Source organism: Euleptes europaea, chromosome 18 (genome assembly GCF_029931775.1).
Source record: "Euleptes europaea isolate rEulEur1 chromosome 18, rEulEur1.hap1, whole genome shotgun sequence".
Lineage (NCBI taxonomy): Eukaryota > Metazoa > Chordata > Lepidosauria > Squamata > Sphaerodactylidae > Euleptes > Euleptes europaea.
This window is the reverse complement of record NC_079329.1, coordinates 21,111,813-21,138,325: the sequence shown is the minus strand read 5'-3', so window position 1 is coordinate 21,138,325 and position 26,513 is coordinate 21,111,813. Positions and strand designations below refer to the sequence as shown.

Here is a 26,513-nt window from a genome sequence, read left to right as displayed (position 1 = left end):
TACAGAGTCAATCCATCTCTTGTTGGGTCTTCCTCTTTTCCTGCTGCCTTCAACTTTTCCTAGCATGATTATCTTTTCCAGTAACTCTTGTCTTCTCATAATATGTCCAAAGTATGATAGCCTCAGTTTAGTCATTTTAGCTTCTGGGGTCAGTTCAGGCTTGATTTGATCTAAAACCCACTGATTTGTTTTTTTGGCGTTCCAGGGTATCCGTAACACTTTTCTCCAACACCACATTTCAAAGGAATCTACTTCTATAGATACTTCTATCCAATCATTTATATACAAACAGAGCCAGTGTTCAGCAGTGGTTAGACTGTCGGACTAGGATCTGGGAGACCCAGGTTCAAATCCCCGCTCTGCCATGGAAGCTTGCTGGGTGACTTTGGGCCAGTCACACACCCTCAGCCTAACCCACCTCACAGGATTGTTGTGAGGATAAAATGGAGGCAAGAAGAATGATGTAAGCTGCTTTGGGTCCCCATTAGGGAGAAAGGTGGGATATAAATGAAGTTAAAAAAAATGGGGCCGTGGCTCAATGGTAGAGCATCTGCTTGGCATGCAGAAGCACTTTCATGTACACAATCAAGTTCATTTTCCAGTTAGGCACCTCCTCTTCTGTGTGTGCCTCAGCAATGCATTTTACGTAAAAGCACAAAAAAAGAAAAGGGAAGTGTTTTTACTTGAAGTGGGAGAAAAGAGAACTTTTTTTCACAACTTGAGGATTTTAATGGGAAATGAACATATTGCATAGCATTGGTCAGGGGTAGGAGTGGGGAAACCAACCCGGTTCACCAGATTAGCGTCCACCACTCATGTGCAGGAGTGGGGAAACAAACCCAAACCACCACTCTTAACCACTACACCACGCTGAAGATGAACAGGAGTATGAACCTGAAATAGTATGGCTGACGTTGCTGGGCCCAGTGATGGTGTTGCTAGGATTAATATCTATAGTGAGCGAGGACTCCCCCATCCCTGTTAAGGCCTGAGGGGTAAGTGGTCTTGAATTCCTTAACAAGTTCAAGGCGGTTTTCCCTGACAGCAAATTTGTGAAAAATGCAATCCAGCCCCTGCAGTCTGAGATGGTAAAGTCCACTCTACCATCTCATTCGTCTGTATCTGTGGATCATGCTGTGTGGCATTCCCCTAGAGCACTGGTTCCCAACCAGGGGTCCGTGAGAACTAAATTAAGGTCCGCAAAACAAAGTTATAAACCCATAATAAATTAATATTTTCAATTAAAAATTCTCTATTAGAAAAATATATATTCAAATATTATTCTAAGCTTAATGTTTAACTAACAGTTATGATTAAAGTTTATTTTCAAATTCTCAGAATTTTTATTTTGAACCTTGGGGTCCCTGCACCGAACAAAAAAGTCCTAGTGGTCCCTGGTAAAAAAAAGGTTGGGAACCACTGCACTAGAGGGTCACATTTATCTCAACAGATGCTAAGTTGCTGTACTCTAGTTTATAAGAAATGGTTTATTCAAATTCATTTATAATACATTCAAAACATCTAAACTTCCACCTTTGCTTGGGGGGTACAACTAGGGTTGCCAGGTCCCTTTTTGCCACCGGCGGGAGGTTTTGGGGATGGAGGCTGAGGAGGGCAGGGTTTGGGGAGGGACTTCCATGCCATAGAGTCCAATTGCCAAAACAGCCATTTTCTCCAGGTGCCCTGATCTCTATCGGCTGGAGATCAGTTGTAATAGCAGGAGATCTCCAGCTGGTACCTGGTGGTTGGCAACCCTAGGTACGATGATGCCAAAACATTGCATCTTCTGCCTCGCCTCTTATTTGCAGCTGTCATTTGAATCATCAGTTGGAAACGTTCAGGGCTTCAGAAAGATTTTGGAAGGCCTAGCTGGGAAACAATTAAAAAAATAGTGACTTTGTTATGAAAAGCCACGTGGACTTAAGCCCCGTGTCTCTTTAGCCTCTATAGTTTCATTCTCCCCCTCTTCCTTATTGCTATGAGCGGGATTTGATCAGAGGTGGTTTCTTCGAGATGCAAACAAATCCTTCCCCACTCTTTCAAGGCATCTACCCAACGCCACGCTGAGGTTGTCAATCCCTTAATACGCATGCGCCCCTACTCCCGCGGGCGTTGAAGGCCGACAAGAGCCCGCGCACGCGCACTTTGGCCGCCCTTTCCCCACCCTCTCTAAATATGGCGGCGGCCCCCTCAGAGAGAAGGGAGGCGCATGCGTGCCGTGGCGGCCTGTCGCTCCCCAAACGGCAAGGCGTCAGTTCTGCGTCACTCCCTGGGCGGAGGGAAACCACGTGGAGGAGCGACGGGGGCCAATGGGTAGAGGGTTGGCATGGCAACAGGGGGCGGGGGGGAGAAGCCGGTTCCTCCCCTGAGCTTGTTGGCGGGAGACTGGGTAAGGGGGCTGAGTGGTGTGGGGTACGAGTTGGGGGGCGCGCGTGGCGATTGGGGGCAAGTGGGAATGTGAGTAGTCCCACAGGGGCTTCGTCCGCAAGGGGCTCAGGAAACGGAGCAGGGGGCAAGTCGGTGTGTGTGTGGGGGGAGCAGAGGGACCAGTACAGGCCCTGTGGGGTGCATATGGGGCAGGGAAAGCTAGGAGGGCACGCCTTGAGGAGTAGTGGGGGGGGGTTGCTTGAAAAGTGTCGTTTGCTAGATCAGGAGCTTTTCCTCCCCCTCGTCTGCACTCCAGTGGATGGTTGATTTGTAGTTGGAGGGGGGGGGGATAAAGGAGGGAGGGTTTGAGAGGGTAAAATAGCAGGAAGGGAAGGGGTTAAGCAGGCCCTGCTATAGATAAGGGATTAGATCAAAGAGTATCCTTTAAATGGTCCCATTAAAAATTGATTTTCACAATAAATTCTCCGCACCTCCCATTCCCCCCCCCAAATAGTACATTATCATTTTGATTTATTAAAGCTGTAAGTTTTGCCATCTCAGTCAGTTCCAGCATCTTATTTATCCAGTCTTTCTTGTCCGGTATCTCTCCAGTCTTCCATTTAGCTGCATCTATAGCCTACTAAATAAAACAATATAAATATATGTTAAATAACAATGGGATTAGTTTCACTAGCAAAAGATAAAAAAAATTTTTTTAGATGGAAGAGGGTGAGGGGGAAGTCACCTTATTGTTGAATTGTAATATTTGTTTTTCTTTTTATTATTATTACTATTATTTTCAGTATTGGATATTGTTTTATATGTTGATATATTAAATGAAGAAAAATATATATATATATAAACAGGCCCTGCTGCGCATTGGAGCCTCGGATGAGGCTTGTTGGGTTTCTTTGTTTTTAAATTGGGAAATTATTCACCTGCTTCCTGTGAAATACCCAGTTTAGTACTAAGCACCATCACTGGCCCTTCGGTTTACCTGTTCTCACTGTGCAAATGTGGGGTTGGACTAGATGACCCTGGTGGTCCCTTCCAACTCTATGACTCTATGAAATGTATGTGTAGCCAGGGTGATGTAGTGGTTAAGAGTGGTGGTTTGGAGCAGTGGACTCTGATCTGGGGAACTGGGTTCGATTCCCCACTCCTCCACGTGAGTGGCGGAGGCTAATCTGGTGAACTGGATTTGTTTCTCCGCTCCTACACACAAAGCCAGCTGTGTGACCTTGGGCTAGTCACAGCTCTCTTAGAGCTCTCTCAGCGCCACCTACCTCACAGGGTGTTTGTTGTGGGGAGGGGAAGGTGATTGTAAGCCGTTTTGAGTCTTCCTTAAGTGGTAGAGAAAGTCGGCATATAAAAACCAACTCTTCTTATGTATCAAGAAGAATCAAGGCCTTCTGCCTGCATACTTTACAAAATGTTTAGTTTCTGGTTTGGTATGTTTCCCGGGGAAGGTGGCAGTTGGTACCGCATTGGGGAGGAAGGGTGCAGAGAGAGAACAAGGAGGCAGCCAGGGTAAAAACACTGCTTCAGTTTATCTGGATTTTTCCGTCTGTGGTGGCATATTCTTTTCCGAGTGTGGTGTGTACTGGCTGTGTGACCAAGGGCTGGGGAGAAGCTTGATTTAGATGGGAGGAGGATGGTTGACCACTGATGCCTGTTGGTCATTGATAGTATCCCTTATTTCCCCAGGAATACCAAGATGGAGAACAAGCGGAAAGCTTCCCAAGGAGGCGCTGGCGTGGGTGAGCCCACTTTGTCACAGCGGAAGAAGCCCCGTGGAGGAGATTGGGAAGAGGATGGGCCCTCCCAGTTTGAAGAGGAGCTGGCTTTTCTGGATGAGATGGAGGCCGAGATCGCTCTGGAGGCGAAGGAAGCCCAGGGGACGTCTGATGCCATCCCTCTAGGTGAGACAGATGAGAGGCAAATAGGAAGGGACTCAGGAGTCGTCTTACAAAGAAGCAAGCCAACAAAAGAAAGTGCTGTTCAGTCTGTGCTGCCAAAGTACGGTTGGGTTTTGCATGTGTGTATGGTGGGGGGGACTCTTTCCAGCCAGCAGATGGAATGACTTTGTGGAGGGGCTGTGGCTCAGTGGTAGAGCATCTGCTTGGCATGCAGAAGGATCCTTTAACTCCAGTTAAAGGGACAAGGCAAGTAGGTGAGGTGAAAGGCCTCTGCAGAGCCACTGCTGGTCTGAGTAGACAATACTGACTTTGATGGACCCAGGTCTGATTCAGTATAAGGCAGCTTCATGTGTTAATGTGACTTGAGAGGATAAACACCTTAGTTATGCAGGGTGATGGCTAACACACATGTTTGATCTGGATTTCTCCAAAGGTAATCTCATCTCGTCAGTGCGGAATCCCAAGTGGCAGAGGCCGCTGCTTCCCAAAATAAACCCCAAGGAGGATGCTTTGTGTTTCCAGCAAGTAGAAATGGATTATTATGTGGGTGAGTTTTTCAGAAAGTTGAGACGTGCTGGTAAGAAGGCCTTGAAGGTGATATGGGTGGAGGGAGGCGAGCCGGGTCCCAAAAAACCCTAGTTCCCTCCTTCCTTCTGTGAAACGTTTGGGGAACTTGGTGATCCCCTCCCCCTGGTCAAACAATACCTCTATGCTACTAGAGGGGAAAGTCTGAAACTGTTCTTGTGCTGGGGCTTTTGGGAGCTACAATAGCCTCACAGTGTCCATAGTATTCTCTGGAATTCCCCAGAGAGACTGTAATCCAGTCTGATTGATGGGTCGTTAAGGTGATGTTGTAGAAAACTTGTAGGAAGGTATCTTTGGAAATACCTGCACAGAACCTTAAAGAAAGACTGCCTTCATTGTGGGGGAGGGGGAGTTTTCAGCCCTCATGGATAAAATGAGCTATATCTGCTAAGAGTTAAAAAAACAACTTTGGATGGGTTGGGAGAGAACTGGCCCTCATGTTTGCACTCCTACCCATCCGCTAACAAATAGTTTACACACATAATGGATATTTTTGGTTATTTATGGTTATGATAATGCAGATATTAAACAATAGTGATATTTGCAAGGATAACAGATGTTCAGCAACTGATAACAGTCTCCCTCTCCTCTGGAGACAGGTTCTCACGTGCCTGGATTCCCAGGATCCACCCAGGGTCCAGTTCCGGTGCTGCGGATGTTCGGCGTCACCATGACCGGCAACAGCATCTGCTGCCACATCCATGGCTTTGCCCCTTACTTCTATGTGCCTGCCCCGACTGGTGGGTGAGCAATACACTAGTGGGGAGGGGCCGTGGCTTGTGTGTGGTAGAGCATCTGTTTGGCATGCAGAACGTCCCAGGTTCAATCCCCAGCATCTCCCGTTAAGGGGACTAGGCAGGTAGTTGATGTGAAAGACCTCTGCCTGGGACCCTGGAGAGCCCCTGCTGGTCTGAGTAGACAATACTGACTCCGATGGACCAAGGGTCTGATTCAGTATAAGGCAGCTTCATGTGTACCTTTTGGGAGGGGCTGTGGCTCAGAGGTAGAGCCTCTGCTTTGCATGCATAAGGTCCCAGGTTCAGTCCCCAGCATTTCCAGTTAAAGAGACTAGGCAAGTAGGTGATGAGAAAGACCTCTGCCTGAGACCCTGGAGAGCCGCTGCCAGTCTGAGTTGACAATACTGACTCCGATGGACCAAGGGTCTGATTCAGTATAAGGCAGCTTCATATGAGGGGAGGCCCCACCCACTTTCACCACTCCCACTGACTGTTCCCTCCTGCCCCTCCCTGTCAATTTTTCCTCCCAGGTTTCCAAGTGGTGCACCTGTCTGATTTCCAGCGGGAGCTGAATGCAGCTGTCCTTCGGGACATGCGGTCTAACAAGGATGGTTTGAGTCAGGCTGTCCTAGCGGTGGAAATCTGCAACAAGCAAAGTGAGTGAGTGGAAGAGAGTGCGTGTGCCGGTGCCCTCTTGAGCATAGTGCCCAGATTTGGGGTGGGCTGCCGTACCCTGAAATGCCAGCAGTTCTGTCCATTGTCATTTATTATGATTACTCACAAAATTTGTAGGATGCCTGCTGCCCAGTGAGGGCCACTGAGACAGCTAACAGCTAAAACATCATAAAGCACATGATAAAAACAACTAAAACCAAAACCATATTGTGTGTCTGTAAAGTGCCGGAAAGTCACGGCCGACTTATGGCGACCCCTTATGGGGTTTTCAAGGCAGTAGACTTAAGAGAGATGGGGATTTTAGGTAAGAGGTTCCTTGATCGTTCCAGAGGCTGAATTCCCCCAGTTCACGCTAAAATTGCTTTCCCCCGCCTTAGACATGTACGGCTACCATGGGCAACATCTCTTACCCTTCCTGAAAATCACAATGGCAATGCCCCGGCTGATTGCACCAGCCAAGAGGCTGCTGGAACAGGGACTGCGGTGTGGAACATTGGGAACACACAACTATCAAGCCTACGAGTCCAATATTGACTTCGAGATCAGGTAGAGTTCCCTCTTGGGTCAGCTGGCTTCCCTTCTCATCCTGCTGTGCTCTCCAGCAGGTCTTATATATATTTTACAGTTTTAACAGGGTAATGTGTCTAGCCAGTGAGGTGTAGTGGCTAAGAGCAGTGGTTTGGAGCGGTGGACTCTGATCTGGAGTACTGGGTTCGATTCCCCACTCTTCCACATGAGCGGCGGAGGCTAATCTGGTGAACCAGGTTGGTTTCCCTATTCTTCCACATGAAGCCAGCTGGGTAACCTTGGGCTAGTCACAGTTCTATTAAGAACTCTTTCAGCCCCACCTACCTCACAGGGTGTCAGTTGTGGGAGGGGAAGGCAAGGCAAGGCAATTGTAAGCCGGTTTGATTCTGCCATAAGTGCTAGAGAAAGTCGGCATATAAAAACCAAGTCTTCTTCCTGGCTGCTTGGAAATATGTGGTATGTGGTATTTTGAGGCAACTGAAAATTGGGTGGGGGAGCCAAACAAAGTTGATGGTGTTCACATGCATTTCCATATGCTGTTTTGTACGGATACCATTACTTTCCCATTTAAAAAATAATCACTAGGCCCCTGCAAAGCTGGAAGTGGAGGTCAAGCACATCTGGATGGAGAGCTGTGTGTCTTGGCTTTTGTGGGGGATTTGGTGACAATCCTGATTCTCTTGATCTGCCCTCCCTCAATCCTGTGGCTGCCCTATATTTGAGGCTGGCATGTAGGGGAAATGTGAATTATCAGGTCCCCACTCTTCTCATCTCCCTCAAACCCAACATATGTCTTCAATTTAGGTTCATGGTGGACCGGGATGTCGTTGGCTGCAACTGGATTGAGTTGCCGGCTGGCAAATACCGCTTGAGGCAGGAACAATCTGCTGGAGAATCCAACAAGGAGAATCCACCCAAGGTGCCAGGAAATGTACTAATAACAGCAATAATACCACAAAGCAAGTGTTAGAATAAATGAAACACAAGCACAACAAACCCTTAAAAGGACCAACAGAGCAAAAGTTACTAAAGATAATAATACAATATTAAACAATGTTTTAATTAACTTATGAAAAGCAATGGAAGATAAAATTTAAGTGAGTGAGGAGGCAACCCCCCCTCCATACACAACACTGATGCTCTTTACTGAGGAAGTTTCAGAGCAGGCAATGTGTGAAGTAGGGCGTCAGACATGGTTAGGCCTCAGGTGAAATTGCAAGAGGAACGTTTTGTGGTGGTGGATGAGGGAGTCTAAGGGGGTATGGCCAGAGTTTGGTGTACGGCACTCTGGCTAGGTGTTGAACCTAGGAGAGAGCTTTTCTGGAAGAGGTGAACGCAGTGGGGATTGGCGGTGGGGGTCGGTCAGGCTAGCAAGACATAAAGAATGTTCCAAGGTGGAAGACCATTCTTAATGAGGTTTACAGGAACACATATCTCGTTTAATTTCTGCTCTTTCTCTCCCATCCGTAGGTATCACGCTGTCAGCTGGAGGCTGATGTGGCCTGGATGGATTTCGTTAGCCACCCACCCGAAGGAGAGTGGCAGTGTATCGCCCCCTTGCGCATACTTAGCTTTGACATTGAGTGTGCCGGACGCAAAGGTATCAAGGAAACTTGAGGGGACGTGGTGAGATAGGTTTGAGCTGTGGTGAGGAGATGTTTGAGTCTTAGTCCCGTTGGAGAATTCCACAAGGATCCTAAGTGCAACAATGTTTTAAAACCTTGAAATAACCCTCCTCTGTTTCAAGGTTTTAAAACATTGCTGCACTTAGGACCCTTGAAATAGCCCTCCTCTTGGGCATATATGTTAGCAAGATTAAATGTGCTACTCTCATCAGTATTACAGGGGAGATTTCAATCACTACCACTCACTGCAAGGTTATGCCCCTGTGGAATGAATCCCATAGAATCGGTTGCACATGTTCTTTTGCACTGCCTCCTTTATCAGAGAATCCGCCTTAAGTTTATCAACCTGTTGTTCGCTGGTAGGTAAGGGCACCCAGTTGAGGGCAAGGTAGCCTTTCTTATGTATACTCAGGATGTGGCCACAATTGACCATGTGGCCAAGTTTTTGCAACATGCAATGTGGATCTGTGAAAGATACTGTAAACGGGAACAGGCGAGCTCTTTTTAATAAAATTGTATGATTATGTTCTCTGCAGGTGTTGTGTATGCCAATAAAGGTTTGATTGATTGCCTCCTCTGTGTTTTGGAACAACCCCCTGGGAAGAATGCTGCTGTTGGGTTATAAGCGCATTTAGCACTGAAATGGCTCTTCCTTAGGCTAGCCTTGCAGAGAAGTGAAAGTGTTTCCCAGGCTGTCTGTTACAGGGTCTCTTGAGTGGTGGCTCTGCCGAGAAGGAACTGATCCATGGGCTGGGCGAGTGACTAACTGCAAGACTGCTGTAGCTGATACAGCCACATAGACCCTTTGAGGGAATTAAGCGTGGCGTAATGGTTGATAGCTGTGGTTTGGAGCGGTAGAGTCTGATCTGGAGAACCGGGTTCGATTCCCCACTCCGCATGAGCAGCGGAGGCTAATCTGGTGAACTGGATTTGTTTCCCCACTCCTCCACACGAAGCCAGCTGGGTGACCTTGGGCTAGTCACAGCTCTCTCAGCCCCACCGACCTCACAGGGTGTTTGTTGTGGGGAGGGGAAGGGAGGTGAATGTAAGCCGGTTTGATTCTACCTTAAGTGGTAGAGAAAGTCGGCATATAAAAACCAGCTCTTAAGCAGTTTCGTTAATGTGGTGTGTTTAATGGCAACAGACTGTATTTGTTTGGTTTGCGAGTGAACAGTTTTTGTACTGTGTTGTCAGTGGCAAGGGTACCTTGCATCAGTTCTGAGACTTCACACCAGCACCCATGACAAGGAGTAGGCTAAGAGCTTCAGAGTTTACACGTCGAGGTGCCCCTGTTCCAAGTGGACAAGGTGGTAGCTTCACCATTAAGCTACGAAGCTCACTCCCACCCTTCTGCTATTGAAAGCACCTTCAGCTGTTGGGTTAACTGCCTCCCTTCCTGTGCTCCTGCTCAGGTATTTTTCCTGAACCGGAAAAGGACCCGGTGATCCAGATTGCCAACATGGTCCTGCGCCAGGGGGAGAAGGACCCCTTTGTGCGCAACGTCTTCACCTTGCAGAGCTGCGCCCCTATCGTGGGCTCCCAGGTGCTCTGTTTCTCCAAAGAGGAGGAGCTGCTGAAGGTAATGGCAAAGGGAGGGAGTCGCTGCGGGGGTGCAGAAGCGAGCCTTGGTGGGGAGAACCTGGGCACAGCCACGGTATGCCGGGTACTTCTTCCCTAGTAACAGTGTGATGTCATTAAAGCTATGAAAGTTGTATGCATAATAAACTTAGCAGAACTTCCCTGTCTTCAAGTAGCTACTTAGACTAGGTGAATTTCTCGGCTCGTGCTTTAAATAAAGGATTACTTTAACGGCTGTTTTGTTTGGAGTGCATCACTTGGAACCCCTTGTTAGAACCTGCAGTAAATTTCCCCGCCATTTCCTGGTCTGCTGGGGGAGGATGGGGTACAAATAGTAAGATAAAAAATAAATATCTAGCATGGACTGAAAAGGGTGGTGGGAGTTGCGTGTGTGTGGCTCTTACCCAAAAAATGTAAAGCATTTTCCTGCCCTGCTACAGCAGAATTAAGCTGCCTGTCCTATCCCTAAGAAACATGGAGGTAGGTAGCCAATTGATGATCATGGGGGAAGAAAAATCTCCCTAGGAATTCCTGAAAACAGAAAAGGGGATCTGGAGAGAGCTGGGCTCATCTGGCCTCTATGAGAAAGGTGGGATGAGAAAGTAGAAATGCACAAACTTACCCCATCTGCTCTAGGAATATTTCAAATGAGCATGTATTTGTCCAGTAATGATCGCTGATGAGATGGGACTTATAGCGAGGCTCACAGCTGTTCTTACCCATTCCTTGGCCTTCTCTAGGCTTGGTTATTCCACTAGAGCTGTGAAAGAGGGTGCTGGCCTCAGAGACTGGATATCTCCAAACTTGGCTCGTTGAGAAAGTGAGGCTTTTAATGCCATCAATTTGCAAGGAATTACAAGATAATTGTGTTGACGGTAATTTATGACCAGCATTTTATCGCCAGTGCAGGGGCATCCACAGCCTTAGTATTCAAGATCACTTTGCTGAAGATAGTTCACGCATAGTTAAATAGTTCACGCATAGTTAAATTGTGGAACTCCCTGCCCCAGGATGTGGTGATGGCTGCCAACTTGGAAGGCTTTAAGAGGGGAGTGGACATGTTCAGGGAGGAGAGGGCTATTCATGGCTTTTAGTAAAAATGGATACTAGTCATGATGCATACCTATTCTTTCCAGGATCAGAGGAGGATGCTTATTATATTAGGTGTTTTGGAACACAGGCAGGATAATGCTGCTGCAGATGTCTTGTTTGTGGGCTTCCTGGAGGCACCTGGTTGTCCACTGTGTGAACAGACTGCTGGACTTCATGGGCCTTGGTCTGATCCAGCATGGCCTTTCTTATGTTCTAAGATTCTAGTTGAATCGTAACACATCATTTGCTGTGTTGCTCAAAAATTTCCTCTAATTGGGCAGGGCTAGGGAGGACCTTAAATGTAGTCATTTGTCAAAGATGGTTTTTGAGTCCTACCCCTGTCGAGACCACCAGGGGTATGGGAGAAGGTGAAGTGGGATGGAGGTTTTAGAGTCGAGGGTTTTCTCTGTCTATGAACATGCCATTTTTCTTCCAGACCTGGGCTGAATTCATACGAATTGTGGACCCTGACATAATCACCGGTTACAACATCCAGAACTTTGACCTTCCCTATCTCATTACCCGTGCCCAAACCCTCAAGGTAAACCCCGTTGCGTTTTGTTTGCTTTAAAAACAATGAATGCAGGCATTCTAAGCACCTTACGACCAGCCAATAAAACAATAATGAAAAACAGTAGCACAGTGAGTAATGTATAAACATTTTTTTAAAAAATCAATTTGGCTAGCTCTATTGATGTGAGAGAAATCTAGAACATCCCAGCGTGCTAAAAATACCCCAGACGGCAACCTCATTTGGCAGGCTTCCAACTTGGAAGGCTTTAAGGGGAGTGGACATGTTCATGGAGGAGAGGGGTATTCATGGCTACTAGTCAAAATAAATACTAGTCATGATGCATACTTATTCTCTCCAGGATCAGAGGAGCATGCGTAATATATTAGGTGCTGTGGAACACAGGCAGGATAATGCTGCTGCAGTCGTGTCATTTGTGGGCTTCCTAGAGGCACCTGGTTGGCCACTGTGTGAACAGACTGCTGTATTTGGTGGGCCTTGGTCTGATCCAGCATGGCCTTTCTTATGTTCTTATGGCAACCAGCATAGCAAAATGATGCAAATAACCCCCCCCCCCCAACAGTTCAGGAGAAAATGACTGTGCGGCAGGGAGTGGTCATGGACCACATCCTCCTTGCCAGGAGATGTTGAGGAATGAGGGGAGGAGCTGACTGGGAACGAGCTAGATGGTTACCCGCCAGCCAAGAAAACCTGTAGGCTGTGTGTGGCCGGGGATGCAGGCACCTCTGGGGTCCTGTTCTGATGCCAGGTTTCCCTTACCTTGGCAGGCCTCATTAAGGCCAGCTCCCACCTGACATCCTTTTGGTGATTAGGGATTTTGGTACAGTAGTAGGGAGACTGGAAAAGACAATAATACTCTGAAAAGTTGCAGGTAGCAGGAGGAGACCCCTGAAGATCAGACCAGAACCAACGGGTTGAAATTAAATCAAAAGAGTTTCCATCTAGACATTAGGAAGAATTTTCTAACCATTAGAGCGGTTCCTCAGTGGAACAGGCTTTCTCGGGAGTTGGTGAGCTCTCCTTTCCTGGAGGTTTTTAAGAAGAGGCTAGATGGCCATCTGTCAGCAATGCTGATTCTATGACCTTAGGCAGTTCATGAGAGGGAGGGCACCTTGGCCATCTTCTGGGCATGGAGTAGGGGTCACCGGGTGTGTATGTGTGTGTGTGGGGGGGAAGGTAGTTATGAATTTCCTGCATTGTGCAGGGGGTTGGACTCGATGACCCTGGTGGTCCCTTCCAACTATGATTCTAAGAGGAAGACCCAACATGAGATGGATTGAATCTATAAAGGAAGCCACGACCCTCAGATTGCAAGACCTGAGCAAGGCTGTTAATGATAGGACATTCTGGAGGATATTGACTCATAGAGGTTGCCGTAAGTCGGAAGCGACTTGATGACACTTAACACACACACGTTAGGGAGACTGCAGCAGGACAGGCAAATGATCAGGTTCGTGGTCCTGAATTTACCCTCTGTCCATTCATCAGACCTTAAATTGTGGATTTTCCCAACACTCCTGATGCCTTCTGCTTTCTCTAGAAGCCTCCAATCCAGACTCCTTGCCCAACCCGTACCTGACGTTTCCCACGTGGAGACCCTTTTCCTGTGTCTCTTCTATCCTGCCCTCTATAACCTCCTCCCTCGCCCCACTTCCCAGCTGCTCACAACCCACATTTCTGCACTCCTAGGTCTCCACGTTCCCCTTCCTGGGTCGCATCCCTGCCCGCAAGTCCGTCATCCGCGACTCTTCCTTCCAGTCCAAGCAGATGGGCCGGCGGGAGAACAAAGTCATTAACATGGAAGGCCGGATCCAGTTTGATCTGCTTCAGGTAAGGTCAAGGGTGCGAGGTGGATGACCAGTAATCTGATTTTCTGATAATCCCGCGATACGACTATTTATGTTGGCTAGATTGAATGCCATCCCATCAGGGGAGTTAACAGGTCAGTAAATAGGGTACTCGACTGTGAGAGAGGATGCCAATGTGGTTCTGGCCAAATAGACACTCTTCAGCATTCCTTGTTTGGCTGTGACTTGCTCAACAAGGCTAAAGACAGATGGATAAAGCCTTTTATTTGGGAATCTGTCTCTAAACTGGATAATCTGAGGGTTCTTTTAGCAGGGGTGGATTTTAATATTACATTGGCAGTCGCCAAATTTCTTTCTCAGTCAACTAAGATAAAAAAAATACCAATTTCTTTATGGGCTATTCAGATAGTTCCTTTTTTCTTTTTATTTTGATCTCAGTGTGACGTTGTTCAGGGCCGAATTGGCCGTGTGCACAATATCATTAAAATAAGATGACCTGTAGTCCCATTTCACAGATGTGGAAGCTGAGGCTGCTGACCGCCAGGTTCAAGCGTGGCATTTTGTTTGCCGGATTGTGCTGACCGGCCTCACAGTTTGCCCCCCCCTTCTCCCAGGTTCTGCTGCGGGATTACAAATTGCGCTCTTACACGTTGAACGCCGTCAGCTACCACTTCCTGCAGGAGCAGAAGGAAGACGTGCAGCACTCCATCATCACAGACCTGCAGGTAATGATTGGCAGCCCGGCCTGAAATAAGCATGTTTCATATAATTTGACCACTGAGGAAGGCCCAAGAGGGCAAAACGCATATGGTCATTTATATTTTGTATATCATCAACGGTGTTGATTATTTTTATCCCACAGTTTATACTGGTGGTTTTATATGTAGCCTGTATTCCAGGCCCAGTGTTTTAAACTATTTCATTGTGTACATCAAATAAATATATTAGTTTATGAGAATTTTTAGTTTTCAGCTCAACCCTTAGGTTCCCTTTACTCTTCAGGTTGAGAATTTTCCCCCTTTCTTGGTTGTCTGCAAAGGTGGGGAAGCCTATTAGCCCGACTCCTTTTCGTCCTGTCGTTTGAGAGGTGTTTTTGCTGCTTGTGAAATCAGCCAGCTTTTCCTCCCCCCCCCTTCTGCAGAACGGTTCAGACCAGTCACGGCGGCGGCTGGCCGTGTACTGCCTCAAGGACGCCTACCTGCCCCTGCGGCTCTTGGAGAAGCTCATGTGCATCATCAACTACATGGAGATGGCCAGAGTCACCGGCGTCCCTCTCAGCTACCTCCTGGCACGGGGCCAGCAGATTAAAGTTGTCTCTCAACTCCTGAGACAGGTAAGGGGCAGCTGAGCATCCCAGAGGCACAGGCAGAATGGAGGCGAGGGGAAGCAGAGAACACTCGAGGGGGGGGGGTCTGCATCAAAAAAAGAGGTCCTTTTTGATGACCCAATAGGTGAATGGCAGTTCGGATTTATTTTAAAGGTCTACGTTTTGCCTGTTGATTAACCGATTTGTAAGGCAGCTGATTATGGCATCCGGTCTAGGCTTTTCCCTGATTCATGCTTTTGCTTAGGTTATTCTGTAAAGTGCCATGTCATTTGCTGGATTTTTTTATTTGTCTATGCAATAGGAAAGTAGAAGAAGAAGAGCTGGTTTTTATACCCCGCTTTTCTTTTAAGGAGACTCAAACAGGCTTACAATCGCCTTCCCTTCCTCTCCCCACAACAGACCCCTTCTGAGGTCGGTGGGGCTGAGAGAGTTCTGAGAGAACTGTGACTAGCTCAAGGTCACCCAGCAGGCGGCATGTGGAGGAGCAGGGAATCAAACCCGGTTCACCAGATTAGAGTCCGCCGCTCATGTGGGGGAGTGGGGAATCAAACCCGGTTCTCCAGATTAGTCCACTGCTCTTAACCACAACACCACAACACTGTTAACCACCACATGACCTGAGAGTGGTGGGACAGACGCATGTGGGGATAACGTTGAGGGTTACGGGAGAGTGCCTAGGAGGCTCCAGATCTGCCTCTTCTCTGTACCCAAAGGCCATGAAACAGGATCTGGTGATGCCGGTGGTGAAGTCGGAAGCTGGGGAAGACTACGCTGGCGCGACCGTCATCGAGCCCCTGAAGGGGTAAGGCCTGCGGGAGCCGATGCTGGGGGAGAGGTTAAGCCTAATACCAGGTCTCCATGCAAAGGGTCGCATGGTTTCTTCTTGCCCTGCAGGTTGTATCGGCAGAGCCCGACCCATTTAGAATGAAACAGTGGACTTAAGGGAGCTCGGGTTCGGGGGGGGAGTCTATTAAGGTGGAGCATGATGTGGCTCTCAGAGCCAGAATGACTGTGTTTTTTGTTTTGTTTTATTTTTAAAACTTATACCTAACAGTAACATAACAGTAACCATGCATACACAATCTAACACAGGACAAAACATAAATCCAGTGTGCCACAGTTGTCTCTAGATCTACTATCTGTAAAGAAAAAAATCTATGTTATCAACTCATTGAATCTATACTTATTAGTTTTACTTATTGGTAACTTACATCCAGTCACAATATTATCTACGTTGAAGTACAGTACATGGGAAGGAAAGCATTTTAATTCTATTTTACTTATATATATTTTTAATATATTGTTTTTATAAAGGAATTCAGAAAGTAAGAAGGGAAATAAGGGGAAAAGGATCAAATCTATTTCTACTTCCTAGCATTACACAGTCAAAACTATCGTCAGGTCAAAATAACATATGTCGTCTTAAACATATAACCACTGTTATAGACACGCATTAAATAATTTCTAGAATAATGCTCTAAACTTATTTTTAATATTTTACTTGTATTTTTATACAACTGTAGTAATTTTTTGTGTTTTCATTTAAATTGCATATCAATATTCCGTATATACTCGCGTATAGGCCGAGTTTTTCAGTCCAAAAAAAGGGCAGAAAAATCCCAACTCGGCCTATACGCGGGTCAATACGGTAGGTGGAGGGAGGGGGGGGAACTTGCCGCCGCCTCCAGTGCGCCTTCTCCCGGGCCAGGAGCGGCCTGCTGGGCCTCCTGCGCTCCGGGGGGGCCCGCCGCCACTGCCTCCAACGCGCCTTCTCCTGGGCCAGGAGCAGCCTGCGCGGCCTCATATGCGCTGGGGGGGGGGGCCGCTGCCGCCTCCTCCAACGCGCCTTTCCCCGGGCCAGGAGCAGCCTGCTGGCCCTCCTGCGTGCCAGGGGGGGCGCTGCTGCCTCCTCCAGCGTGCCTTCCCCCAGGCCAGGAGTGGCCTGCTGGGCCTCCTGGCGCCGGGGGGGGGGGGGGGGGCCACGGCCGCCTCCAGCGCGCCTTTCCCAGGGCCAGGAGCGGCCTGCGTGGCCTCATGTGCGCCGGGGGGGGGGGGCCACTGCCGCCTCCTCCAACGCGCCTTTTCCCGGGCCAGGAGCAGCCTGCTGGCCCTCCTGCGTGCCAGGGGGGGCGCTGCTGCCTCCTCCAGCGTGCCTTCCCCCGGGCCAGGAGCGGCTTGCTGGGCCTCCTGCGCAGGGGCAAGGCGGGCCAGGAGCGGCCTGCGCGGCCTCCTGAGCGCCGGGGGGGGGGGGGCCGCCGCCGCCTCCAGCACGCCTTCCCCTGGGCCAGGAGCGGCCTGCGCAGCCTCCTACGCACTGAGGGGGGGGCGCAGCCACGGCTGCCGCCTCCAGCGCGCCTTCCCCCGGGCCAGGAGCGGCCTGCGCAGCCTCCTGCGCGCCGGGGGGGGGGGGGCGCCGCCGCCGCCTCCGCCAGCTGATCGCCGCCTCTCCCAGTAAGTAGGGGGTTCAGGGGCTCTTCCCCCTCCCCCCCTAGGGTGGCGCTGGGGTCGGGGTGGGTCTGGAGGGCCCAGGAGTCCGGGCAGGAGGGCGACCCGGGGGTTGTATAAGCCGACCCTCGGCTTATACGCGGGTACCTAATTTTTCCCTATTTTTGGGGTGAAATTAGGCACCTCGGCTTATACACGGGTCGGCTTATACGCGAGTATATACGGTATTCTTATCTAATATATCTAACCTAATATAATATATATAGCTATATAATTTTACTAGATTATTTAAATGTTTGCTAACATTAAAAGTTACAGTTTTGCATAGTTATAATATACTTTCCATTTTGTTTGCAATCAGAAGGACTGGTTTTTGTTAAGCATTCACTTGGTGAGAAATAAGGTGGTGGAAGTGCAGAAGAAACCACACAGGGGTTGAAGTCAGCACTCTGCCATGGAGGCTGACTGGGTAGCCTGGGACCAGTCGCTCACTGAATGGTTGCCTCACAGGGTTGTTGTGAGGGTGTGATGGAAGGGGAGGGGGAAGCAGGTCCCAAGTTCCTCACAGATTAAAAAAGTAATAGATAAAGAGTACGGTCGGGGCTAGAGCTGGAACATGAATTCTCCAGGGGTAGAAGGGCAGGCACAGTAGGATATTCAGGTGAAACATAACAAGGTGGGGAGGAGGAATATGACAGTTCCCACCCATCTTTCTCTCTCTTTCTCTCTTCCACCCCCACCCCATTAGCTATTACGACGTGCCCATCGCTACGTTGGACTTCTCATCCTTGTACCCTTCGATCATGATGGCTCACAACCTGTGCTATACCACGCTGCTGCAACAGGGGGCGGTAGAGCGCTATGAGTGAGTGCTGGAGGGGGACCTTTTGATGGCTGCTTTATGCTGAGCTAGCAGAGTTGGGAGGAGCAGGGTCGGACCGTTGTGTGTGTTGGGGAGGAGTCGTTGTTTGTGTCTTGTGCCTTATACTGAAACAGACCCTTGGTTCCATCAAAGTCAGTATTGTCTGCTCAGACCAGCAGCGGCTCTCCAGGGTCTCAGGCAGAGGTCTTTCACATCACCTACTTGCCTAGTCCCTTGAACTGGAGATGCTGGGGACTGAACCTGGGACCTTCTGCAGTGGTAGACGCTCTACCACTGAGCCACAGCCCCTCTTCAATAATCCTCAAGCCTCAAGAAGGACTTGGTTCCTCCTCCTCTGCACCAGGATCTCAGTGGGATGTGATTAATAGGAGTTGGAGGGATGCTGCCGCTTAAATATGGGATGTTTGGGGAGAAGGAGCTGTTGGGGATGAAGATGTATAATAGGGGGTGGCAAGACTACTGGCCTGTCTGCCCTCTGATCGAGTGTTGCCTTTCCCTGCTAGGCTGTCTCCGGAGCAGTTCATCCGCACCCCGACCAGTGACCAATTTGTGAAAGCGTCTGTTCGCAAAGGCCTGCTGCCTGAAATCCTGGAGAACTTGCTGGCTGCCCGCAAGAGGTGACGCAGTGGGGGGCACCTGTGGATCTTAAAGTAATAGGAACGGGAAGGATGAGCCCTATTTCGGTAGTGCCCACATGTTTTACACTCTGTCCCCAGCACCCCCTAGTTAAAAGTCTCTCCAGTAACAGGGCTGAGAGAGACCCGTGTGTACCTCTTGTTGGCCTAGTTGGTGCTCAATTAGATGAGCCAATGGTTTAGCTGCATCTAAGACAAATCAGTGGGTTATAGATCAAATCAAGCTGGAACTGACACTAGAAGCTAAAATCACTAAACTGAGGCTGTTGTACTTTGGTCACATTATGAGAAGACAGGAGTCACTGGAAAAGACAATCATGCTAGGAAAAGTAGAAGGCAGCAGGAAAAGAGGAAGACTCAACAAGAGATGGATTGACTCTGTAAAGGAAGCCACGGTCCTCAGTTTGCAAGACCTCAGCAAGGCTGTTGAAGATAGACTGTTTTGGAGGACATTGATTCATAGGGTCGCCATGAGTTGGAAGCGACTTGACTTAACACACACATTACAAGATAGATTAGAATGCTCGTATGTGGAACCCAGAATTCTCTGTAGTGAGGAATAGGGCAGCCAGGGATTTTCTGGGTTCCTTGATGGAGATTTAAGAAGATCACGGAGGGATAGCTTGGACTTATGGCTGGTTGGAAGGGAGGGAAAGAGAGAGAAACCAAAAAAGGGTTGCGTTTCCTGAGTGGTAGTTGGAATACCTGGCTAGGACTGTGAACCGGAATACCCGGGCTTTTGACTGGTGTGTGCGACCAGTCAAAGGGTGGAATCTAGTTATTTGTTCATTTGCGTTATTTATAGTCTGCCTTTCTCACTCAAGGCAGAATATGCAGAATACTCGAGGCAGAATACAAGTCAGTGCAATCGATAGAATCAGACATTTGATAATCAAAGTAATAGGACCGGGGTTTCAGAAATCTGAAAACAAAGCATAAGTATTAGATGTCATACGTTAACAATGCCAAAGATGCAGTTACATAGGCAAAGAGGGACCTGGCAACCCTACTACAGACCCGTCCTTTTTATTAAATCACCTTGAACCGTTGCGTCATAATAAGAGTGGGTTAGGGAATCGCTTCCCTCGCCCCTCATGCCCTGTTTTCAGTTTTAAAAAATAGACCCCCCCCCCACCATACTTTACAGGTGAGCAGAAAGACACATGGATTCTCCTATCAGGTCTAGGCTGGCCTTTACTCTGCCCCTTTTCTGATCTTCCCTCTTTGTCGCCAATGGTGTAGGGCCAAGGGAGAGCTTCAGCGGGAGACCGATCCGTTCAAGCGCCAGGTATTAGATGGGCGGCAGCTGGCCCTGAAGGTCAGCGCCAACTCCGTTTACGGCTTCACCGGCGCCCAAGTGGGCAAGCTGCCCTGCCTCGAGATCTCTCAGGTGAGCCTGCCCTCCTCCCTCTTTGAGTTGCAGCAGGCTGAATCACAGCTGATCGTCCCTTGACTGTGGGAAGCTGCTATCGTTGGTCCCCCATCTGTTATCAAATCAGGCAAATTGGATGTCGAGTTAAGCTATCCTTCATTTTGCTGTCACTTAAGCTGACGGAGCCCATTCCTACAGGCGATCCTTGGCCTTGTGGTTTGCTTTGATTTATGAAGTATGGTAAAGAAAAACCAACAAACAAACATTTTTACACTAGATCAGGGGTCAGGTCAAACAAAAGGAAGTAGCATTTTGCACAACGCATCATTAACTTTATGGAATTCACAACTTCAAGATGCGGTCATTGCCGCTAGTCCAAATTATTTTTAGAAACAGATTCGAAAAATGCACAGGGGATAGATCTCTTTGAGGCAGGTAGGGCTTTCACCCAGCAAGGCTTCTGATTAACTATTGCAGATTTCATTGGCTGTGCAGGTTTTTTTAAAATGTTGCTTTGGCAGCAGCTGCCTCCGCAGCACAAGGATCTACACTGTGTTACTGAAGTTAAGCTGTGGCAATCATTTTGTGGCTGGCTCCGTCTCCTGCGGCAGCCATTTTGTGGCTGCGCCCACCAAGCCATGTCAGAATTCCAGATGTGCCCACAGGCTCAAAATGGTTGAAGACCCCTGCTCTAAGGCTGTTGTAGACCTGACAGCTAAATGGGAGCTTCAGGTACGGAGGTTGGGGTGCATGAACCCCATGGAAGATTTCCATGTGTCTAACCGTATGTGTGAAAGCTCCCCACAACGACTCCTCCCTGTCTGCTTGGACTAAGTTAAGGCAATTGTATCCCCGCTCCTGTCTTTTTCGCCTGCAAAGAAGACACAGCAGGAGGTATTTCTTCTTCTACTACTTAAGTAGTAACATGCAAATTGCCTGTTGAATGTTCTGTTGCTCCATATGCATGTTGTTATTCCATTAAAAATTATACAGGAGTGCCATGTGCTGCTCCTGCCCATGCGCTATAGCTTGTTGCAAGCAGAATTGTGCTAGGCACATTTTCGTTTACGCCCCCCTACAACTGGGAGTACACAGCAGTTAGCATGGGAAAACATCTTATGAGATATAAAGAGAATGTTATTTCAGCAAAGCCAGCATTACATGACTCTTAGGAGAGGAGCCGTGGCTCAGTGGTAGAGCATCTTCTTGGCATGCAGAAGGTCCCAGGTTCAATCCCCGGCATCTCCAGTTAAAGGGACTAGGCAAGTAGGTGATGTGAAAGACATCTGCCTGAGACCCTGGAGAGCCGCTGCCAGTCAAGTAGACAAGACTGGCTTTGATGGACCAAGGGTCTGATTCAGTATAAGGCAGCTTCATGTGTACTTGGTTTGAGCCTGCATCGATCTCGCCCAGTAAGGGCAACATGCGTGTGGGTGCACTTTATTTACTTACATCATTTATACCCCACTTTTCTTCCCCTTCTTCACTTTATCCTCAGTACAACCCTCCGAGGTGGGTTAGGCTGAGAGTGGGGGACTGGCCCAAGGCCACCCAGCAAGCTTCCATGGCAGAGCGGGGATTTGAACCTGGGTCTCCCAAACCCTAGGTTGACACCTTAACCACTACACCATGCTGGGGATCACTTCCTGAAAAGCCATTGTTGCTGGCCAAAGTAACAATGGTTTAAAAAAATGCATTTTGAAGCCTTGCTGAGCCTGTGAGAATGGATGCAAAGTAGGTCTTGGGGCGGGGGGAAGAATTTCTTACGTGGTGACGGATTGGGATATATCGATGCGTGTCATTTTGGGCGAACTCTGTGGCCGTGGCAGGAGTGAGACGGAGAGGTTCCGCTTGCGTCTAAGGCAGTGATCTTTTGAAATCTGGAGCCCTTAAAGCTGCCCCGACAAAAGTCCTTCTTCACATCTCGCTTTCTTCCCTGCGTCCAGAGCGTGACTGGATTTGGACGTCAGATGATCGAGAAGACGAAGCAGCTGGTAGAGTCCAAATACACCATTGCCAATGGCTACAGCGCTGATGCCAAGGTAGGAAGGAGATGGGTGGGCTCCTTGTGTAACAGCAGGCAGTGCCAGGCTACCGTAAGGGAAAGAAAGAAGCTGGCTGCCACCTTCCTGAGGGGGAAAGAGATGTAGGAGCACTCTAGGGGACAAAAAAAACCCTGATGAGTTAAAAACCCATCCTGTCTTAGTTTGAGTTGCTAAAACCTATCCTGTCTTAGTTTTTTTTTGGGGGGGGCTTGTTCTCTCCCCTTGTGTGCTGTCTTTGGCAGTGTTGATGTCATCATAACGGCCGCTGGGAGTGGAGAAAGCCATGGCAGAAAGAGTTGGAGGGCAACCATGTGGGTAGCCAGGCTTGTGACCGGGGGTGGGGGGCAGTGGCGTTGGAGTCTGATCTGGAGAAACAGGGTTCGATTCCCCACTCCTCCACATGAGAAGCGGAGGCTAATCTGGTGAACTGGATTTGTTTTCCCGCTCCTCCACATGAAGCCAGCTGGGTGACATTGGGCTAGTCACAGCTCTCTCAGCCCCACCTACCTCACAGGGTGTCTGTTGTGGGGAGGGGAAGGGAAGGCAATTGTAAGCCGGGTTGATTCTTCCTTAAGTGGTAGAGAAAGTCGGCATACAAAAACCAACTCTCCTCCTCGTCCTCCTGCTGTTGATGGCGGCTCAAGGTAGCTGTCCTGTGGGACTTGGGGAGGGGGTGAGTGGGCTGGAATCTCTGTGCCGGAGCCAAGGAACGGCTTTCATTCTGCTGTCCTTTGACTCGCAGGTGGTGTACGGGGACACAGACTCGGTGATGTGCCGTCTGGGTGTGCCGTCGGTCGCCGAAGCCATGGAAATAGGCAGGGAAGCGGCTGCCTGGGTCTCCAGCCATTTCATACCCCCCATCAAGCTGGAGTTTGAGAAGGTGGGTTGCCTGATTGCTGGTTTGTTTCGCTACGTCGACGTCCTGCTTTTTGACCATAGGGGGTCAAAGCAGCTTACGACGCTTTTGAAAACTCCGAATCTTTCATCTTCTGTCATTCATCTGTGTCTGTTGTGGGGAGCGAAAGGGAAGGCGATTGTAAGCTGCCTTGAGGCTCCTTGGAGGTAGGGAAAAAGCGGGCTATAAAAACCAACTTTTCTTCTATGTACACAAACATTGCATTTCAATGTGTACTTTTAAAAACTCTTCTTATGAAGTTAATTATTTCAATAAATCTTGTTTAGATACATATTTTGCAGGGTTCTGTATCAGCATCTGTGTTGATGGGAGTTGTATAAATCCTCCCCTGATTGCAGTTGTATACTGAATTCTTTCCCCGCCCCCCTGTTTTCTTGAATCTGCCCACCTGCCAGGTGTACTTTCCCTACCTCCTCATCAACAAAAAGCGTTACGCCGGCCTGTACTTTTCATCCAGCCCCGACACGCACGACAAGATGGATTGCAAGGGCATCGAAACCGTGCGCCGTGACAACTGCCCCCTAGTGGCGAACCTCATCAACACCTGTCTGCAGAAGCTGCTCATAGATCGGTACGTTGATATTTGAGATGAGATTCCTCCCCCCCCAATCAGAATGGGGTATGGTAGCCTGACCCAGGACGTGGTGGGCACCTCCGAGGCACAGTGGTGGTGGGTGCGTGCCTTGGTCCAGGGTGGAAAAATATTTCCAGTTCCTGGGGACCAGAATTACCGTATATACCCATGTATAAGCCGACCCGCGTATAAGCCGAGGTGCCTAATTTCTCCCCAAAAATGGGGAAAAATTAGGCACCCGCGTATAAGCCGAGGGTCGGCTTATAACCCCTCCCCCCCCCGCAGGCTTACCTTGAGGCCCGGCGAAGGCTGTGGTGGCGGCGGCGGGCCCCCCGCAGCAGGCTTCCCCTGCCCTTCCAGGGCGGGGGGAAGCCAGGCGCGCCTGGCGGTGGCGGCCGCGCGGCCTTGGAGCGGCCGCAGCAGGCTTCCCCCGGCCCTTCCAGGGCGGGGGGAGCCAGGCGCGCCCGGTGGTGGCGGCCGCGCGGTCTTGGAGCGGCCGCAGGAGGCCCTCACAGGGCGCTCCTGGCCGGGGGAAGCCGCATGGGCCCGGCAGCGATGGCGGTGGCGGTAAGTTGCCCCCTCCCTCCTCCCTCCTCCCCCCTCCCCTCCCCTACCGTATTGACCCGCGTATAAGCCGAGGCCGGCTTTTTCAGCCCTTTTTTTGGGCTGAAAAACTCGGCTTATACGCGAGTATATACGGTAAACAGAAGTCCGGTAGACCTGGCAAACTTTATTCCATCGGGAGCTTTAATGAGTCAGACCTCGTTTCGTTATGCACAGAGCAACCATCTGTAGCAGCGAAATTTATAGTTCGACTAACAGACAAGGGGTGGCTTGGGGAGTGACATGCCGGATTTACGTATAAGCTAAACAAGCTATAGTTTGGGCCCCACTCTCTTGGCCCCCCCCCCCAAATTTTTTAAAGGAAAAAATCGTTTCTAGAGACTAGATTGTAAGTCTTTGTAAATTGTGTTTCTAAAAGAACTTTTGTTTTTGCCAGATGCCAATGTGTTTGCATTATTAAGTTTGTTATGAATAAAAAATCATTTTAAGTTAGAGCTTAATAATTTTTTCACTATTAATATACTTCTTCTTAATTGTATTTCAGTTCAACAATTACTTTGATAAAATACATATTTTGTTATGTGCAAATGGCTTTAGATACCTATTAGGTCCATAAATTACCATATAGCATATATTCAACACAAAAAACAGCGACAATTTGTTGTTGACAAAGGACAGCTGGATATATAAAGAGCCCATTACCTTCAATAGCTTAGGGCCTCATCAAACCTAAATCCGGCCCTGGACATGTGACAGTTAGAGGCCAGTATAAAACTAGAATCAATTAAAGATTAATTGAATGGATTGATTACCCTTTGATTCGTTCTTGTTTTACTCTGGTCTCCTTGTAAGTTCCACACTTCTCTGCCCCTTTTCTGTTTGAACTACAAGTATACATTTAGCTGCTTGGGATGGACACGACAACGCATCTGAAGAAGAGAGCTCTCTGGCTTACAAAAATTTAGGTTGGGTTAAATGTTCTTAGTCTTTTAAGGTGCTGCTGGGCTCCTGTTGTAGTTTGCGGTTACAGACCTACCCAGCCGTCATCATGTGTTGCCAGAATAAATCTTTTAGAAGCTGGTTCCTGGAAAATGTAGAGCACCTGGAAAAAGCAGAGCACCTCTGACTGCTGCAGTCTACTACTGCCCTGACTCTCTTGGTAGCCCTTTTTGAGAAAACAGCCCCCATCTGTCACACATGTGTGCCTCTTTCTGTCTCTTCAGAGACCCTGCGGGTGCCGTGGACCACGCCAAGGAGGTCATCTCTGACCTGCTGTGTAACAGAGTCGACATCTCGCAGCTGGTGATTACCAAGGAGCTGACCCGCACGGCAGATGAGTACGCAGGGCGGCAGGCCCACGTGGAGCTGGCCGAGCGGTGAGTTGAAGGAGACCGGTTCTATTTTTAAATGAAATCTCTCTTTTAGAGAGCCAGCATGGTGTAGTGGTTCAGAGCGGTGGTTTGGAGCGGTGGACTCTGATCTGGAGAACTGGGTTTGATTCCCTATTCCTCCACATGAGCGGCGGAGGCTAATCTGGTGAACTGGATTTGTTTCCCCACTCCTGCACACGAAGCCAGCTGGGTGACCGTGGGCTAGTCACAGCTCTCTTAGAGCTCTCTCAGCCTCACCTACCTCACAGGGTGTCTGTTGTGGGGAGGGTTAGGGTTAGCTGGTTTGATTCTTCCTTAAGTGGTAGAGAAAGTTGGCATATAAAAACCAACTCTTCTTTCTTCTTCTTAGAGGGTGGGAGGGGGGAGTTCCTTGAGGCTCCTTCAAGGTCCTCAATCCATGGAAGAAGAGAGCACGGGGTGATGTCCCTTGGCCCAACCCTGTTCCTGGTATCCAGTTGTTCAGTGGGTGGTTTTGCAAAGGGAAGGGGATTGTAAGCTGGTTTGAGTCTTCCTTAAGTGGTAGAGAAAGTTGGCATATAAAAACCAACTCTTCTTCTTTCTTCTTAGAGGGTGGGAGGGGGGAGTTCCTTGAGGCTCCTTCAAGGACCTCAACCCATGGAAGAAGAGAGCACGGGGTGATGTCCCTTGGCCCAACCCTGTTCCTGGTATCCAGTTGTTCAGTGGGTGGATTTTGCAAATGTCGAGCGAGTGGGTTTAGTGGGTATTGCTGACCATCATCTCGTGCTCTTGCTCTGCCCCCACCTGATGTCTTCAGTCTTGGTGGGAGCCTGTATGTACTTGGAAGGGGGGAGGTATGTGGGTGTGGGGGAGGCTGGTGAGGCGTGACCGAAGGGAAGGGCAGAAATAGCCGTGGCCGGGTCCCAGCTGTGAGTGGAACCTCCTGAGACGCCCACC

At 49.0% G+C, this 26,513-nt stretch overlaps 1 protein-coding gene across 1 annotated transcript in view; it reads left to right on the top strand.

Moving 5' to 3' along the window:
* Positions 1-2,385: 2,385 nt before the first annotated feature.
* The window catches only part of POLD1 (DNA polymerase delta 1, catalytic subunit), a 34,135-nt gene continuing 10,007 nt past the window's right edge, over positions 2,386-26,513 (top strand). Inside the window, exons 1-21 of the mRNA XM_056863793.1 lie at positions 2,386-2,389; positions 4,075-4,289; positions 4,720-4,833; positions 5,471-5,611; positions 6,139-6,264; positions 6,661-6,829; positions 7,616-7,730; positions 8,282-8,411; positions 9,849-10,015; positions 11,543-11,647; positions 13,328-13,468; positions 14,061-14,171; positions 14,588-14,779; positions 15,487-15,575; positions 17,967-18,083; positions 18,605-18,718; positions 19,979-20,126; positions 22,055-22,150; positions 22,896-23,033; positions 23,465-23,640; positions 25,431-25,583. Of these exons, the coding sequence (XP_056719771.1) occupies positions 4,085-4,289; positions 4,720-4,833; positions 5,471-5,611; positions 6,139-6,264; positions 6,661-6,829; positions 7,616-7,730; positions 8,282-8,411; positions 9,849-10,015; positions 11,543-11,647; positions 13,328-13,468; positions 14,061-14,171; positions 14,588-14,779; positions 15,487-15,575; positions 17,967-18,083; positions 18,605-18,718; positions 19,979-20,126; positions 22,055-22,150; positions 22,896-23,033; positions 23,465-23,640; positions 25,431-25,583 (2,747 nt within the window). The 5' untranslated portion in view covers positions 2,386-2,389; positions 4,075-4,084. The remainder of the gene's footprint in view (positions 2,390-4,074; positions 4,290-4,719; positions 4,834-5,470; positions 5,612-6,138; positions 6,265-6,660; positions 6,830-7,615; positions 7,731-8,281; positions 8,412-9,848; positions 10,016-11,542; positions 11,648-13,327; positions 13,469-14,060; positions 14,172-14,587; positions 14,780-15,486; positions 15,576-17,966; positions 18,084-18,604; positions 18,719-19,978; positions 20,127-22,054; positions 22,151-22,895; positions 23,034-23,464; positions 23,641-25,430; positions 25,584-26,513) is intronic.